Source organism: Martes martes, assembly GCF_963455335.1.
Source record: "Martes martes genome assembly, chromosome: 9".
In the NCBI taxonomy this organism is placed as follows: Eukaryota; Metazoa; Chordata; class Mammalia; order Carnivora; family Mustelidae; genus Martes; species Martes martes.
The window spans coordinates 87,043,035-87,062,218 of record NC_137896.1 but is presented as its reverse complement, the minus strand read 5'-3'; the positions used below and the strand labels follow the sequence as shown (position 1 = coordinate 87,062,218).

Below are 19,184 nucleotides of genomic sequence, written 5' to 3'. Positions count from 1 at the left end.
GACTTCTCCTCTTTGAAACTGTCAAGGTCATGAAGATGGGGCAAGACTTAGGAAATGCTTTAGTAAAAGAATAATGAAATCGGGAATGTTCAGAGAGACAAAGGAGGACAATGGAGTAAATGTGAAAAAAGTTAGGTGGAGAATCTAGGTGAAGGGGCTACAGGACCTCTTACTGTTCTTGCAACTTTTATTTATTTCACAATGAACTTTTTTTTTTTTTTAAGATTTTATTTACTTATTTGACAGATGGAGATCACAGAGAGGCAGGCAGAGAGAGAGGAGGAAGCAGGCTCCCTGCTGAGCAGAGAGCCCGATGCAGGGCTAGATCCCAGGACCCTGGGATCATGACCTGAGCCGAAGGCAGAGGCTTTAACCCACTGAGCCACCCAGGCGCCCCTCACAATGAACTTTTAAAAGTTTTGTGTGTAGCCATCAGTTTTTCTGGTAAATGTATACATGTACATTTATATATTTGCATACATGTGTATACATGTATCCAGAAGCGCAGTCCCCAACCTGGATTGACCAACGTAGAATTTTGGGGATTGGTACCCAGGTGGGCGGATTAAGAATAACCCAATTCCCCAGGTGATTCCGGTGTGCAGCCAAATTTGAGGACCAGTTGTTGTCAGGAATCCCGTGTTCACCGAAATCACCTGCGGAGCTGCTGAAACCCAGATCCCCAAGGGCCAGTCTTCCCTACAGCCCCACCTGACTAACACGAGGCGCGGCAGGAGAACAGCGACAGGTGGTCCAGGCCCCGCCCCCGTGCCTCGTGAGGCCTCAGGTGCGGGCGATGAAAGGCCGCGCTGCCCCCTGCGCCCCCGCCCTCCGCCATGGACGCAGCGCCCGCGCCAGCTCTCCTGGGCGTCCCGCCGGCTGAGGTGCTGGAGGACCTGCTGCGGGAGCAGTTCGGGCCGCTGCCCCAGCTGGCCGCAGTCTGCCGGCTCAAGCGGCTGCCCTCGGGAGGCTACTCCTCGACCGAGGACCTCCAGTTGGTGCTGGAGCGGCGCCGCGTGGCCAACGCCAAGGAGCGCGAGAGGGTGAGCGCCCTGCCCCGAGCGGGTCCCCAAGGCCACCCAGGCTCGGCCACCCCACGACATGCTGCTCCCCGCCGAACATCTGGCCAGTAGCCGGTGCACCCACTCACGACCCCCCCCCCCTCCCTGCTGCGGGCCTCGGGGTGGGGGCGACTGGAACCTCCTGAGGCCCGGCTCGGGTCTCTAGCTTGGGAGAGAACGGGAGCGGCCTTGTTACCCTCCTCCCTCGTCCGGCCGCTCGTTCTTTGATGGTGGGATGGCCTTCTCACCTGCTAACCGCCTGCAAGGGGGTCTGGAGGTGAGACGGGGGCACGCGAGGCCCGTGACGACGTCAAAAATGTCTCCGCTTGGCAGGAGCTTTCAAAAAGGTTAGGGCCCGGGAGTTGCGCCTCCCTCTCCCAGACGCTCGCGCTGGGTGAGCGCTTGGGGCGCAAAGCGCTCCCACCGTCCCTTTCCCTCTTCTCTGCATCTCTGTCTGAAAGCAAGTGTGGGATGACAGGGCCCAGTGGGGATTATTCGTTTCTCCTTCTTGGAGTAAGGAAACACGGTGCCCCGGTGTGCCCCGGACTCCCACTCCAGCCCGTGCCTCATTTCCCCGTCAGGCGGGGACGCAGCGAATCACAAGGCGCAACGGTCCTGGGGCCCGTAGTCCGAGCGACATCTACTGGTGGCTTTTAGTGTTTCTAATTGAACCGGGGCCCCGGTGTGTCCAGTCTGGTCTACCTTGAGCTCTTTGCAAACTTGGGGTTTGACGGCAGCCCAGGCGTCCTAGAGAGGGAGCCTGGGCGGGGCACGGGAGGATGGAGGGGCGCCTTCAAGCTGGGGACTTGAGGGGGAGGTTCTGCTGGGGATGTTCCTGCATGCCCGAGTCCTTTGGAAGTGTAGCCCTTGGTGAATCCGCTAGGAGTGTGGGAAAGGGCAGAAGGAGAGAGGATCAAGTGAGAGTAGAAGACCAAGGGAAGCTGGAGAAACTCCAAGAGTGGGAAAGCATCGTTTCACCAGGCATTAGACCCCTTGTGAAAATAACCCTGCGACCTGATGTGACAATGTGGCCTCAAACAAGATTCTGATGCAATAGTTTGCGTTTTATATGGGCCTTCCCATCAGGAAGCAAGCGCTTTCTGCAGAGAATTCGTCCTGGTTTTATCCTCTATTTTAAAGCTAATGACCTTCATTCCTCTTTACAAGGACAAAATTAATGCACTTGAAGATTAGAGAAATGACTGGGGAACAGAAACACCCATAACACAGATATAACTGCTATGAACTAACATTCTTGTATATATCCTCCCAGTCTTTTTTTTTTTTTCTAGGTATGTGTGCACATATATAAATTATAAATTTGTGAGATGGTACATAGTTTACCATTTTTTTCAGTCAATGTTATCAAAAGCATTTCCTGATTCTTTTTTAAAAATTCAACTAATTAACATATAGTGTATTGTTAGTTTCAGAGGAAGACTTTAGTGATTTATCAGTCTTATATAACACCCAGTGCTCATTATATCCAATGCACTCCTTAATGTCCATCAGGCAATGACCCCATCTCCCCCTCACCCGCCCGGTTCCCTAGCAACCTCGTTTGTTTCCTATGATTAAGATTCTCTTATGGTTTGTCTCCTCTCTGCCCTCTCTGATTTTGTCTTGTTTCATTTTGCCCTCCCTTCCCCTATTCTCCTGTTTTGTCTCTTTCTCTCTCTTTTTTAACAATTTAAGTTATTTATTTGAGAGAGAGTGAGACAGAAGAGAGCCAGAGAGCATGAGCGGAGAGAGAGAAACAGACTCCTGGCCAAGCAGAGAGCCTGACATGGGGCTTGATTCCAGGACCCTGCGATCATGACCTGAGCTGAAGGCAAAACTTAACCAGCTGAGCCACTCAGGCACCTCTTCCGTTTTGTTTCCTAAATTCCACATATGAGTGAAATCATGTGATAATTGTCTTTCTCTGATTGAGTTATTTCACTTAACATAATACTCTCTAGTTCCACCCACATCATTGCAAATGGCAATATTTCATTTATTTGATGGCTGAGTAATATTCCATTGTGTATATATACCATATCTTCTTTATCCATTCATCTCTTGATGGACATCTGGGGTCTTTCCATAGTATGGCTATTGTAGACGTTGCTGTTATAAACACTGGGGTGCAGGTGCCCCTTCAGATCACCAGATTGGTATCTTTGGGGTAAATCCCTAGTAGTGCAATTGTTGGGTCATAGGGTAGCTCTATTTTCACCTTTTTGAGGAATCTCCAAACTGTTTTCCAGAGTGACTGCCCCATTTTGCATTCCCACCAACCATTTAAGAGTGTTCCCCTTTCTCCTTGTCCTCACCAGCATCTGTCGTTTCCTGACCTGTTAATTTTAGCCATTCTGACCCGTGTGAGGTGGTATCTCATTGTGGTTTGGTTTTGGCATTTCCTCATTCTTAAGAATTCTTTGAAAGAACAGCTTTTTACTGCATACTCTGTCATAAAATGGACCATACCTCTCCAGTCTTTATGCTTTTTGCAGGTTTTCCTGGTCTTTGTGTGCATGTGTGATAATTGCTCTCAAATAAAGTTCTAGAAATGAAATTACTGGGACAGAGGATATATACAATCTCACAACTTTTGATACCAGATGCCCAACTGCTTCCTAGAGAATTTTACTAATTTTAATCCCTTCTTATGGGATAGAAAACTCTTCCCTTTGCTCATCTCTATTGCTGGGTATGACTAACAATATTATCAGCTTATCACATGAAAAATGATACATAATTTCTATTTTGTTTTGTAGTTATTTTAACAAAGCTCCACATTTTCATTTTCATACTTTTGTCTTTATATTCTGCTGAAGTGGGATGACTGTCCATTGTCCACTTTGATCTGGAGTGGGAGAGGGCTCTCAATATGAGTATATGGGCTTTATGGTGTAGTGGAAGCCAGTTTTTCCAAGGCTGATTCCCTTTGGGGGATGGTCATCAGCGTTCCAAGCCTTCAGAACTGAAGGATTAGATCCTAGAGACTTATAAACATAAAGATAAATAACCTTATTCTGCCTTTCAAGTTGCCAACATGCAGATTCTCTAGACTCTAACACTTTACTCAGTTAGGCTGGGAAAGAGTTTAAAGAGTTGATGGCATGGTGCTTGAGTAGACAAATATTTGCACATTTTATTCATTATGAGTACCACTTAGGACTTTCTTCGGGCCAGGTCAGGAAGAAGTGTCTTATGCGTGATTATATTAATCACCACAAAAACTCTTACAATGTGGGTATTTTCCATTTTGCAGTAAACCATAACTTGGTGATATGAAGTATCCTACATTCTTGTAAGGTAGTACATGGAGGAGCTGGGTTTCAAATCCTGATGTTTTGACTTCGAGTTCTAGCCACTACCCCACTGCCTGAACATTGCAGTGGTTATGTTATAGGAAGAAGAGGAGGGGTTCAGCAGGAACACCGACCCCCTTCCCTTCCAGCCCATTCACCCAGAGTGCTGAGTTTACACCAGCCCTTCCTTGATTGCCAGCAACGGTGCTGCTGGTGGATTAGTGATTCTGGCATGTGCCTGCTTTGGTTCACCACCCAGACAAGAGCTGTGCAGACAAGACCTCACAGCCCTCTTCTGTGGTTTTGCGGTGGGGGATAGCTGTACAAGTTAGCTTCTCTGTATGCCACTTTGCTTTTGTTTGTTTGTTTGTTTTCCAGATAAAAAATCTCAACCGTGGTTTTGCCAAACTGAAGGCACTTGTGCCATTTCTTCCCCAAAGCAGGAAGCCTAGCAAAGTTGATATCCTCAAAGGTGCAACTGAGTACATACAAGTTCTCAGTGATGTTTTGGAAGCAGCCAAAGACTCTGAGGTAAAGGCTTAAGAATTAAGAGCAGTAACTACCATTTATTGAGCCCTTTCCATGGCCAGGCAGTTTATATGTTTCAGTTGTTTATAACAATTCTGGGAATTAATTATGATCCATGTTTTATAGAGGAGGAAACCAAAATATAAGGAAAGGCCACATAGCTAAGAAATGTCAGGCCTGGGGTTTGAATCCAGATCTGTGTGAGCTTTGGAGACAAGTTCCTGGTTGAGGTCTATACTTACCTCCTGTCACTGTCCAGGGCACCTGGCTCCTGACTGCTAAATCTTTAATAGAACATTGATAGCTAGGGATGGAGAGGAGGCTTCCATAAACCCACTCTGTAGTGGTGGTTTTCCATTGAACTGGACTCAGGAAGGAAGGGGCATTTCTCTTGGAGAAGCCCTCCCTGAGAGACAACTCTGGTGGAATGCTCAGCAGTGGTTGTGATGCCAGTCTCATGGGATTTGCAACCATTTGGAGGGATGAAATAATTGAACCTGCTTTGCAAACCGTGAAGCACATAGTTGTCACCACCATTATTGGGGTGCAGAGCTCAGAAAGGTCCATTAGGCGGTGGAAGCTGTGGGCTAGTTCTACGGGCTGGATGTATGGTCAGGCAAGCCTTGAAGACCTGTAAGTGGATCAGTCATCAAAGGAGGGAAGATACAAAGAGAGAAAGGCCTTAGAAATGAGCCCTCAGGGACACCATTGACAAGATGGAGGAAGAGACATCAGAGAGGAGAAGGTATCAGGAAGGTGGAGAGGAAAGATAGAACCTAAGGTCAAGCAGGGGAGAATCTTGGGAATCTGAGTGTAGGAAGTAGTGCAAGAAGCTACAGAGAGGCCCAGCATGTGAGACATGGAATAGTAGTGGGCTGGAATTCTGCTTATAGGGGGTTGAGTGTAGGTCAGTGAAGTCCAGGCAGAGCACAATGGCAAATTTCAAGTCCATTAAACCTGGAGATCTGAGACAGAAAAGAAGGATCAAAAGGAGGGTAGAAGTGGTTAGATTAGTGGAAGTCTTTTCTATGTAGCGATGTGATTGTGTTTAGGGACAGAAGAGAGGGACAGATACTAGAGAGTAGAGAAACACAATCATTCTAGAAACTTAGGGCAGGAGTGGCCAGGTATAGAGTGGTACTTTCAACTTTTTTTCCTTGTCTACTTATCCTGCAAGGATGACTTCTGAGGGGATACATTCTGCAATGGTGGGAATGGATTATCCTGTTACCCAATTGGATGTTTGGGCTGGGGCATGACCACAGTGTTTGCACACGGGCAGGTGGCTGCCTTAGTTTTTCCTTGTATGGGTGACAGAAGTGCTTTGTGCTGCATTTATTATAAACTACAGGATCTGCTCCATGGGATAATCTTTTTAATGCAGTTGTCAATTGCACAACATTTTAAGGTTGTAGAAAAAAACAAATACAGTCTATTGAGTAATGATTTTCTTTTCATCCATAATAACTTAAGATTGCCCTTATCACTTAAATGAAAATACATTGATTAAAATTTTAAAATATATTGACTTAGATCTTCAAAATATGACTGTACTATTATACTGTTTGACAAATAAATATGATTTTTAGAGACAAAATCCAGATCGCCAGAACTATAGGAACAATCCTTCTGAGGCACCTATATCCTTGGCTGGAGACCTATCCAGAAACATCACCCAGCATGCCAGCTGTACTGTGGGCTTGAAGAATGAGGAGGAAAGGCCCTGGGCAGATGGTGGCAGTGGTGAGTCAGAGTATACTTGTCGCCAGAGTGTGATGTCTACGACTGGAGTTATCTCCCCAACCAGGAGTCTGGTAAAGTGTTCCTTCTTAAATAGACACATTGATGTCAAAAAACCCAAAATATTTTCCTTGAGGCGTATGGAATTTTCCAGGCTAAAAGATGCTTGAAATAAGATCATTTTGTGAAAATACCTAGGTGGGAAAAGTGGAGTTTGCTAGTTTGGAAAATCTATTATTATGTTTCCAGTTAATTGGTAAGCAACTCAAGGAGAAGGCAGCCCCTGAAGAGTTATCCAGTACAGACATAAGTTTACTTTTTTATGACCCTAATTAATTCATCAAAAGGTTTTCTAGAGACACCTGGGTGGCTCAGTCGGTTAAGCCATTGCCTTTGGCTCAGGTCGTGATCCCAGGGTCCTGGGTTCGAGTCCCATATTGGGCTTCTTTTTCAGTGGGGAGCCTGCTTCTCTCTCTCTGCCTCTGCCTGCCACTCTGCCTGCTTGTTCTCTCTCTTTCTGACAAATAAATAAATAAAATCTTAAAGTTTTTCTAACTTTAGATCTCCAGAAAAAGAAGTAGCTTGCCATACATACAGATCCACGGTGACCCCACATACCCATGCACATGTGGGCACATGCATACACACAAATTTTTTGTTGGCCTTGTGGGAAGGCAGCATTTTCTTTTTTTTTTTTAATTTAAATTCAATTAATTAACATATAGTATATTATTAGTTTCAGGGGTAGAGTTCAGTGATTCATCAGTTGCATGCAACACTCAGTTCTCCTTCCATCCCATGCCCTCCTTCATGCCCATCATCTGGTTATCCCATCCCCCCACCCTCTCCCCTCCAGCAACCCTCAGTTGTTTCCTGTAGGAAGGTGCATTTTCTAAGTACAAACAAGAGTTTATTATAATAGCTCTTGTTTCTTTGCCACACTAATAAAGCTGCTAGATACAAGGTGCAGACTGCCTCTCCAAGTCCACAAAGTAGACTGTTGGCCCTTGCTATGTCTCACTGTCACTCTGACGAGACCCCTTTGTCCATTCTCCAGCACAACTGCTATAGAAACGATGGCTTGTAGGAACTGGAGCCAAGCATACTGTAATAAGCAAGCTGCATAGTACGATGTACAGGACAATGGGAGCTGTGGAGTCACAAGTGACGGTTGGTGGTGGGAGGCAGTTTAGAGCAGTAGTCGAAATGCAGGTTCTAGAGACCAAACACGGGGGTTCAAATGCTGGTTTTAACCCTTACTAGTCGTGCATCCTTGAGTGAGCTACTGAATCTCTCTAATCCTCAGCTTTCCCATCTGTGGAATAGAAAGGATAATTTTACCTACCTTGTCCATCAGGAAATTGTGAGGCTTAAATGGAATCCTGTCGGTGAGGTGTCTGGTGCAGTGTTTGGCCTGTCATTGTTCACTTGGACATATGTTACTCAATCTGCTTGGCTCATCATGGGTAATCAATATTGACTGGTGAGCAATCAACAATAAGCCACAGGCATCCTAGCTCTGTTTGTGCTCTGAGTTTATCCACTTGGCCCTTAATAATGCTCTATTCTGGTTTGAGGTCTTACAGGCTTCCTTGTGATTGGCTGGCCTTGACTGCCATTTTTCTTTCTTTCTTTCTTTCTTTTGCATTATTTATAATTTTTAATTTCTATCTCTTATTCAAAACATTTTTGTGGTGACAAAATAAAATTTGAAGATATCATTAAACTATAGTATTCAAACCAGAGTAAAAAATGAAACCAAATTACTAAACAAGATTGTGATTCATATAGATGAATTATACCAGAATACCAGAAAAAAAAAGGGTTGATTTATTATATAGACCTAAACCAAAATTACTTTTGTCTTATCTTAGGTCAAATATGCATACTATCAAATTTCATACTTTGCTTTAAAAATATTTTCACAATTTTAGGGTCTCACATATAAGGAATTCCTTAATTTACAAGCCAAAAATAAATGAGTTTTTAAAATTAGACCATTTTAGTTTAACAGTTATTTTTTTTTATTATGTTAGTCACCATAGAGTACCTCATTAGTTTTTGATGAAGTGCTCCATGATTCATTGTTTGTGTATAATACCCAGTGCTCTATGCAATCCGTGTCCTCCTTAATAGCCATCACCCATGGCTTTACCCATGGTGAACCCAGGCTCACCCATCCCCACCCCACTCCCTTCTAAAAGCCTCAGTTTGTTTCCTGGAGTCCATAGTCTCTCATGGTTTGTCTCCCACACCAATTTCTTCCCCTTCATTTTCCTCTTCCTTCTCCTAATTCCTCTATGCTATTCCTTATATTCCACAAATAAGTGAAACCATATGATAATTGACTTTCTCTCTTTGACTTCTTTTTTTTTTTAAGATTTTATTTATTTATCTGACAGAGATCACAAGTAGGCAGAGAAGCAGGCAGAGAGAGATGGGGAAGCAGGCTCCCTGCTGAGCAGAGAGCCTGATGAGGGGCTCGATCCCAGGACCCTGGGATCATGACCTGAGCCAAAGGCAGAGGCTTTAACCCACTGAGCCACCCAGGTGCCCCTCTTTGACTTATTTCACTCAGCACTGGACTTATTTCACTTATTTCACTTATTTCACTCCAGTCCCATGCATGTTGATGCAAAAGTTGGGTATTCATCCTTTCTGATGGCTGAGAAATATTCCATTGTGTATATGGACTACATCTTCTTTATTCATTCATCTGTTGAAGGGCATCTTGGCTCCTTCCACAGTTTGGCTATTGTGGATATTGCTGCTATGAACATTGAGGGTGCATATGGCCCTTCTTTTCACTGCATCTGTATCTTTGGGGCAAATACCCAGTAGTACAATTGCTGGGTCATAGGGTAGCTCTATTTTTAATTTTTAATTTTTTGCGGAATCTCCAAACTTTTCCATAGTGGATGCACCAACCTGCATTCCCACCAACAGTGTAAGAGGGTTTCCCCTTTCTCCACAGTTTCTCCAATATTTGTTGTTTCTTGCCTTGTCGATTTTTTGCCATTCTAACTGGCATAAGATGGTATCTCATTGTGGTTTTGATTTGAAATTCCCTGATGGCTAGTGATGATGAACACTTTCATGTGTCTGTTAGCCATTTGTATGTCTTCTTTGGAGACGTGTCTGCTCATGTCTTCTGCCTATTTTTTGACTTGATTATTTGTTTTTTGGGTGTTGATTTTGAGAAGTTCTTTATAGATCTTGGATATCAGCCCTTTGTAGTGTCATTTGCAAATATCTTTGCCCATTCTGTGGGTTGCCTCTTTGTTTTGTTGATTTCTGACTTGATTACTGTTTTCTAAGGATTCTACTTCTGTACATGTTACATGTTCAGTTTTAGATTTTCATATTCTGTCCACTTGACCTATAAACCAAACCTTCCCTTGCCAGTAAACCCTTAGGCCACAAAATCCCCAAGGCTACTACATGAGCTAACAGGGAATGACTGAGAACGAGGTAAGGAAGAAGATGTCACCTGAGCTGAACCTTGAACATGCTCTCTGTTAATAATAGTAATGTTAGTTTCAATATGTTCTGTGTATTAAGGCAAGACTTTTACTTGCATTTAATCCTCACTGGTTTTTAGCAGGTAGGTATTACCATGTCATTCTTGTGGTGAGCTACCTGGCTGCACCTTCCTGCCAGTCCTTTTGAGCTTGGGCTGGGACTAGAACCTGAACAGAAAGAGAGTAGGCTTATGCTTGAAATCACCAGCAACAAGGATGTATAGGATGTCCTTGTCTTTTAAGGATTATTGATTCTGGAAATAGGTCATTTATAGTAAGTAGATTTAAAGCTGGGGACTAACATTTTCTAGTAAGACACAAAAAAGTTCTAACTGGAATTTTCTTTAAAAAAAAAAAGGAGGTACACACATTTCGGTCTTTTTTAGCTAATGCAGTTTGACTGTGCTAATTCTTAGAATGAACAAAGAATCATGTTTCTGAGATTTTTTGGATATGCATGTACCCTCTGCCAAGTGTGATTTCCCAAGCCTGAAAGTAAAGAGTGCCGTTTTTTGCAGAAATGTTCTAGGATTTCATTAGTTTTGTGAAGAGTTTCTCATTCTTTGACATTTATTAACATAAAAGCATTTATTCTGAAACAACTTACAGAAGGGTTGCAGGTAGAGTACAAATAACTTTTTTCCTGACCCATTTGAGAATAAGTTGCCAGCTTGATACTCCATCACCCCTAATTAGTGTGCATTTCCTGTAAATGGGGACATTCTCTTGTAGACCACAGTGTAGCTGTCAAAATCAGGAAGTCAATGTTGTGACATTACTGCCACAAAATCCTCAGGCTCCATTCAGGTTTTCACCAACAGTCTGAAAGTCTTTTCTAGCAGAAGTACCAGCTGAGAATCATGAGTTGCGTTTTAGCTGTCATATGTCTTTAGCCTCCAGCTGTCTGGAACACTTTATTGGTCTTTCCATGACTTTTGTGACCTTGACACATTTGAAGATTATAGGCCAGTTGTTTTGTAGAATGTTGGATTTGGGTTTGTCTATTTCCTCCTGAGTTAGATTCAGACATGAATCTTTGGCAGAAATATCACAGAAGTGATGCTGTTTTCTACTCATTGCATCCTATTGGATGGGGTACATTTTGATTTGTTCTATTACTAAGGATATTCACTTCAATCATTTGCTTAATGGGATGACTTCCAGGCCTCTCTACTTTAAAGTTTAGCTTTTCTCCTTTGTAATCTGTGTTTTGTGTGAAGGTGCTTTGAATCTATCTGTATATCCTATTCTTCATCAAACATTCTATATTTGTGAAAATTTTTATTTTTAAATAATTACAGATCCATAGGAAATTACAAAGATAGTACAGGGAAGTCCCATGCATCCTTAACATGGTCTTCCTTAATATCTATGTCTTCTGTAACTATAGGACAGTATCGAAACAAGAAAATCGGTATTGGTACTATGTGTGTATACTTTCTTGTCATTTTATCACATGTGTAGATTTGCAGAATCACCACTCCCGGGAAGATGTAGTACTATTCCACCCCCGTAAAAGTCTCCTGCCTCCTACCCACCCACCGCCCCCACATCTCCACTCTTCCTACCCTCCTGACAACCACTAATCTATTCTCCATCTCTCTATCATTTGGGGAATGTTCTATACTATATGGAATCATGCAGTATGTATTCTTTAGAATATGACCTTTTTACTTAGCACAGTGCCCATTTAAATCATCCCAGTGGTTGTATTGAAAGTCTACTCTTCATTGCTGAGTATTAGCCCATGGGATGGGTGTGCCACAGTTTAACCATTTACTTACTGTAGAACCCCCCCCCCTTTTTTTTTAAGAGAAGGAGAGAGAGGGAAAGAGGGAAAGAAGCAGAGGGAGAGAGAGAACCCCAAGCAGGCTCCATGCCCAGCACGGAGCTAATGCAGGGCTTGACCTCATGGCCCTGAGATCATGATCTGAGACGAAATCAAGAGCTGGATGCTTAACTGACTGAGCTACCCAGACACCCCATTTTTTTTTTATTGTAGAACATTTTGGTTGTTTCTCTATTCATTTATATTTTATACGATAGACACATAGTTTTCCATTTAATTCAGTAGATTACCATCATAATATCATAGTATTTCACGATCTATTTTGTTAATCAAATTGTCCTCATTGTGGCCAGTGAAAGCCCCTTCAAATGGGCTGGTTTTCTATTTGACCAGTCACTTTTTTGATCACTTCCTTTCTGGCAGAAGACGTTCTGAGCTTGAATATGATATACTTTCCCACCCTGAGCCCTGGAATGAATCTTTCAACAAGGATACCGCATGTGTAACTCACTTCTCCTCTCTGTGCTGTCTCCCCTATTATGACTCTTCTCTTCACCCCTTTTGGGCTTTATCACCTGTATTTCCAGGGCTGCCATAACAAAATACACAGATTAAGTGGTTTAAACAACAGAAATTTATTTCTCATGGTTCTGGGGGTTGGAAATCTAAGGTCAGGACATTGGCAAATTTGGTTTCTTCTGAGACCCATCTCCTTGGCTTGCAAATATCCTTTCCTCTGCATGTGTGTGCCCCAATTTTCTCTTATAAGGACACCGGTCATACTGGATTGGTGCCCACCCTTCATTATATTTTATTTTTTTAATTTAAATTTTAGTTTACATATAGTGCGATTTTGTTTCTGGAAGAGAATTCAGTGATTCTTCACTTATATACAACACCCAGTACTCATCACAAGTGGCCTTTATAGTACTCATCACCCATTTAGCCCATCTCCGCCCAACTCCCACACCCTTTGTTTTAACTTAATTACCCCTTTTAAGGCTCTATCTCCAAATACAGTTACATTAGGACTTCAACATATGAATTGTGAGGGGACATAATTCAGCCCATAACAGTACCCATGACAAGCTGCCTGGCCATAAGAACCCTCTCCCTGGCTCTGACATTCTACTCAGGCCATCCCTCACTGCATATGTGGACGTCTCCTCATTCTGCTGGGACTCTGGCTCACCACATGAGGTCACCTACACACATGCGTGACTGCTGGATTTGGCATGGGCATCTTCTCCCCATGCTACCCTGCCGCTCTGCCTGAGCACCCTTCTTACTTGGCTTGGGTCTGACTCCATACCAGGCCACCCTTCCAAAGCCCCTCTCCTGCTGGTTGGACTTTGCCACTTTGCACTGGGCCACCCCGCTGTGTAGCTACTTCCCTTATCTGCTTGGTCTCTGACATCCTCTGACATGGTCATCTCCATGTGTGGCTGCCATCCTCACCCTGCTCAGCCTCCAGAACTTCACTCAGGGCCACCGTGGATCCCCCTACCTCACTGTGAGCTGATAGCATTAGGACTGAATTGTTCAGGATGGGAAGGGGGAGGTGATTTTTATTTTTTTTTTCCTCTTTGAAGTGCTACTGTGTGACTATCTTTCTGGTTAGTTTTCTCCTTGTTAATAGGTTTAATTCTGAGATCCTTATTGGCATGTGGCTTGAGCAATTATTCAAAATAACTTTTAATAACTTTATAAAAGCTTGCATTTTACAATCAAGAACAAGGATGGAGTGAGAGGGGCCAGGGAAACAAAGCTCAGCCCAGTCTTTGTTTGCCAAACAATTCTCATAATGGTGCAGTGCAGTTTACCTGAAGAGGTGACTATATAGGGTTTCAGGGTCTGGCCAGATACCCTAACTGGAAACCTGGATATTGCTGATGTGACTTGTTGGACTGAATTGCTATATAGAAAGGAGCTTAGGATCTGGGAGGCAAGCCCCCTCCAGATTCAGTTTGCAGGCATGGCACTCTTCTTCCTGCCCTTGGAGAGGAACTGAGGAGTAGAATCCTGGGGCTGGCAGAGATGGGCATTGTTGGGGATTTGAGGATGGAGTCAGAAAAGGCTGTGCAAGATCATCAACATTCCTGAGAGGCAAAAATCCCAAATGAAGTACATAAGAATCTGCTGATGGCAGGCATGGAGATTAACTCTTGGGGCCAGAGCAGGTTCACTTGGGGACTGAATCAGCAAGTAATGTGTGCAAATGTAGAGGGCCATGAGCTGTGTGAAGCCACGGCATCTGGCATTGGTAGAGATAAGGATCAATGTCAAGGTCCTGGCAAGAATCATTCAGAATTGGACTTTTAAGGTGTAGGATTTTGTTGTTTTGAGATTGGGCTGGGTGACAGATGTTCACCGACCCACTATTGTTTATAACATTTATTTGACACCTGTGTTTATGGCTTGGGCATTTCATATCCTACAAGGCTCTGAATTTTGTTTAGAGATGGCTGTGATCCTATAGAGGTATGTCCCCGGACAAAGACCATCCTCAGTGTTGTGGAGTGAGATACCTATTGTGCTGGGGTCAGAGGGACTTTGGAAAGGAGTATGTGGACAAGCATAAGTGCCTCTTATGGGGCCTGGATGTGCTACCATTTCATACTTCTAAATTTTGGCCTGTTCTGGAAATATGCCTTGGAAGGGTTTCTAAGAGAAGGAGGCCTCTATGGGTGGTAGATTTCCACTACCCCATCTGCAGGTTGTGGTAATCTGTGTGTGAAATTAATCACTGGGGACACTTCTACTAGCATTTTAAGTTCTGAAGTGAGATGGTCTAGCTAGCTGGGAGGAATTCATTAGCACACTGGGAAGGCCTTGAAGCATCGATCTCCTGCTTTCCAGCTCACATTTCCCCAGATCCTGGCTGTATGCGATAGCAAAATATTCCACCTCAGTGTGGTGGTCTAGAGTTCTCCCTGGGAACACATCTGTCTGTCCCAGTGTTTGCTGGTGGCCTGTGGGGCATATTCATGGGTTTAGCAAGCAGAGTATTTTAAAAACTTGTACTTCCCTTTGATGGGGTGGGTGCTCTCTGGTTGTCAGCCCCACCATTCCTTCTTGCATTACCAGTTTAGGCATTAAACTTTGCCGCCCTGGACCAAGAGTTCTGGGACTCAGCGTGAATCTGCACTAGTGGTTGTGTTGGCTCAGGATGCTACTGTGTCTTCTAAACTTTGGGGGTTTAGGGAGTGGTGCCTTGATGATATGGATGCTGGTTGTCCTCCCTGGAACTTGGGAAAGGTGAGACCTGGAGCATACAAGACAGGATCCATCTAAACTCGGAGCAATGCCACCTCCAATGGAGGGTGCCCCAGGCTGCAGCTACTCAGAGATCTAAGCAGCACCCAAGGCAGACTCTTGAGGCCCCCATGTGATCAGCATGAAAAAATATTAAAGGGAAAATGAATTTCTTCATGAAAATAAATGGAAGATTTCCTTCATTGTAACTCTCTATCTTCTGTCTCCACAGAATAATTAAATCAATCACAGAAGTGGGTTTAGTGTATGTGTGTGAAGTTCAGTGTGTTTGACAAGATCTCTACCTGGTGTGTGCTCCTAACTCTGGCAGTGAGCTGAACATAATTTGAGAAAGCTAATCATTTCTATCTCTCTGACCTATGATAGCCTGGTGGTTAAATTAATTGAAGTAAGTCTTAATCAATTCTAGTGGACTTCCAGAGGGAATATTTATATGAATTTTATAAAATGTCTATCTCGTTGGTCCCACATAGATAAAGAGGAGAACGGCAAGAATTGAGTGGAAGGGTCTCAAAGATAGAAGCAGGGCTTCTCTGATGTGCTCCTGACCTCCCTTGAGACAGACTGCTCTTTGGGTTAGCAGAGAGGCATCGAGTACTGGGACCACATAAGCTAGCCCCTGAGAGAAGTCACTGCATCCTCCTACCCTCCACCTTCTCTGCTTGTTCTAATCTCCGGGTTATCCCACTGTACTGGATTAGCAATAAAATGGATTCCAAAGACACAGTGTTAAAGGTAGATCTTTCCATGGGAGGGTAGGGTCTATAAATACAACTTGATTATTTTGGGGAACTCTTCTACTCCTCTTTGGATCCCTTCTTTCCTTTTTGGAAGACTTTGGTCCCCAAGAATATATCGTTCTAGCAACACCAGTGTGGAAGATGGGCCTGGGGCACCTGCCTCATTGGGGTGTTCTGAGGTGAGAAGAACCTAAGAGTTTTCCTGCATCATACAATTTGGAGCTGGTCCCCAAGGGAAGAGACAGACCATGTGGGACTTGGTGGCCAAAGCCCTGCTCATAATAAAGGAGCTCATTTGCTGGAAGATCATCTGTGTAGCTCTCCGTATAGATGTGAGATGGCAAGGCTATGGTCATAATGCTGGGTTCTAATCTCACACTTCAAAGCAGGATTGACAATTATGAGCACAATTTAAATGGGAAGAAATGTAACTTTCTACACTGAATTCTACTTTTGAGAACCCAGTAAGACCCTCTGACTCAGATGGTGGCAAGACTGGTTTACCCCATTAAGGGTAAGTACTTCTTTGAGTAAATACTGTATCTGTTTAATGTTCAGAATCCCCATGGGGATTTTTTGCCTCTTATGCCAGCTCTCCTAGGAAATCCTCTCATCCTCATTTAGGTACAGCAAAGAGTGTATGTACTATGGAGGCTGGAATGGGAATGCTCATGTGTATTTCCCCAGCTGGTCCTTGGGCCCCCGGTCTTGTTGAGCTGACATCTGCTGTGGATGTCCTTGATCCCACTGTGGCTTCTCTTCTCTAGGCCAGGCTTGCTGGGCTTTTTCCTTTAGAACCCAGGCATCTTCTGGTCTCCCTGACTCCCCCACTCCCAGATGGGCTATGCAGCTGCCCTCAGGTACATACTTGATGATGTCCCTCAGGCATGTGGTCTCTAAACTCCTGTGAGAGGCTATACCCCACAAAGTGGGTATGAATCTTTGCTTTCCTCAGATTCTTCTTTAGCTTTCTGTCCCCTTAGGTAACTCTTCCCCATCCCTGGGTCAAGGCCTGGGATGGCGTGGTGTAGGACCCTTTTCCAAGGATCAAGCAAAGTTCTACAAACTATTAGCACATAGTAGCAAGAGTTTGTAGCAAGCAATAGTTTGTAGCAAGTTCTACAAACTATTTCTATCCCCTCTAAATAACTACTTCCTGCTGTTTCAACTTTCATCTCCATTTTTGGTTGTAGGAATTCTTCCCCACACTATATCTTGCCTCCTCCCTGCTTTGTGACCACCTGAACTGCCATCTGAGGTCTGGCCCACCAGAATCCACGTGTTTTTTTCTCCCTTTCAACAAAGTCAGCTTCTCTCAAATGAGAGCCTTGCTTTTCAGACTACTATTGCTGGGAACTGAATTCTGAAGCTAAGTAAGCGAGGGCTTCTGGTCGGTATCTATCTACCTCTCTCCCTGCCCCCACCCCCAAGCCTTGGCTCAGTGGGTGGAGGGTAAGGTACATTGGATGATATGTCAAGCCATGCAGCTATACAACCAACAACAGTAGCATGCCCACCTTATCAGACGGGCTGAGTAGCAAGCTGAGTCTGTTTCTCAGACCACCCTCTTCCTGGACCCTCAACTATTCAAATGAGGCCAACAGTCTTTTTTTTTTTTTTTTTTTTAATGAACTGTGAGAATAAAGCAACATCAATAATCTCCAGCAAGTTTTCATTTTCTGATTCTTCAGTATTACATTTCTGGAATTTTCTGGCAAATACTTAAAACCAAACTAAGATAATCTGTAATACACTAGACTCTAGGCTATAGGATCAAATTAACCATTACCTCTTCGGGTAAACCCAGCAATACCTGAATTTGTCTCTTAGGTTTAACACACTCTGGATATGTGAAAATTTTTTAAAAATGAAACTTTCAAAGCTAAACTGGAACTCAGTGTTAGCTTAATCATGTATATAGTGGAAGGACTTGATCAAGATCAGAAAAGTTGTTGATACTTATTTTGTGCTGGGCATGATTCCTAGTGGTGTATATATACTAATTTAATTTGCATGACCATCCTATGCTGTATAATTATATCCATTTTACCCATCAGGAAACTAGAAAACAGAAGTTAAGGAACTTGCCCAGTATCCACTGGGTCGGTAAAGGATGGAATCAGGGCATGTAGGTAATAGTGTTAAACTCTTTACTGCCCTTCATTCTAACAAAACTCACCCTTGAGATATAGATGAGACTGGACTAGGAAATAGGTAAATGTGTTTTTATAAACTGAATTAAAGCATGTGACTACAGTGCTTTATTATCCACAGTGATTGGAGTGACTTTGTTTTTCATCATGTTTTTTTTTTTTCTTCAAGTTGAGATTTCAGAATATTAAGACCCAAAATGATCTTACCATCTTAGTAAAACCACTGATGGAAATATACTAAAAGGCTTCCAAATTTTTTTCTTATACAACTGAATTAAGAAATTATCACAGTTATATACCACTGTGTGTTCTGTTTCTTCTTATTCTATCATTAACATGTAGTCTTTATTATAAGTTTTAATGGCCCATTAAATGGAATGGTTTTCTAATTTTTGGACACTTAAGTTGTGTTCAGTATTTTGTTCTCATAAACATGGCAAGTAGCCTGATGTGTTTACCTATTTCTTCCTTTCTTTTTCCTTTTCCTTTCTCTTTTTTAGGGTAGATTCATAGAAGTGGAAGTCCTGAGTCACAGGTAGGTACAATCTATGACTTGATGCATGAGGCCACTTACTATACCACTAGCTTTTAGGGCCAATTTCACTATATCCTTGCTAACAGTGGGATTTATTAAAATGGTAGAATTTTCATAGGTAAAAACCGGTATCTTTCAATTTAAACAGTTTTGGTTACTAATGAAACATTTCTTACATAGTTATTTTGGGTACTGTCTGTTTTTATTGTTTAGCCATTTATAAGGGACTCTCTTCTCTGCTACAGGCTCCCCCAAATATGAAAAGTGAAAAGGCCAGCCCAGGGCTACCTTCTAGAGACAAATAAATGCAGTCTTGAAAGTTGAAGTCTCTTAAAAAATTGTGATAATTCAAAGTTTAACAATTACCCTTTAAATGGCCTAACTTGTCACATACTTACTCAACTCTTTTTCCTTAATATCATGCTTTGAAAAAATAGATCTCAGAGTCTTCAGCCTTCATGCTTATCCTTCAGCCCTATGCAGCTTCCATTCTCATCTTTTCAGGACTTATATCTAATATCTTTCATTCTGTCTGTTTTCATCAC

General features: G+C 43.1%; 1 protein-coding gene across 1 annotated transcript; it reads left to right on the top strand.

The window, feature by feature from the left end:
* Window positions 1–836: 836 nt before the first annotated feature.
* FIGLA (folliculogenesis specific bHLH transcription factor) lies at window positions 837–18,643 on the top strand (the record flags this gene model as incomplete). The annotated part of the gene is made up of 4 exons (XM_080813734.1): window positions 837–1,043; window positions 4,736–4,888; window positions 6,475–6,699; window positions 18,605–18,643. 4 exons carry the CDS (start codon window positions 837–839, stop codon window positions 18,641–18,643), a joined length of 624 nt encoding a protein of 207 aa, XP_080669860.1.
* Window positions 18,644–19,184: the final 541 nt, after the last annotated feature.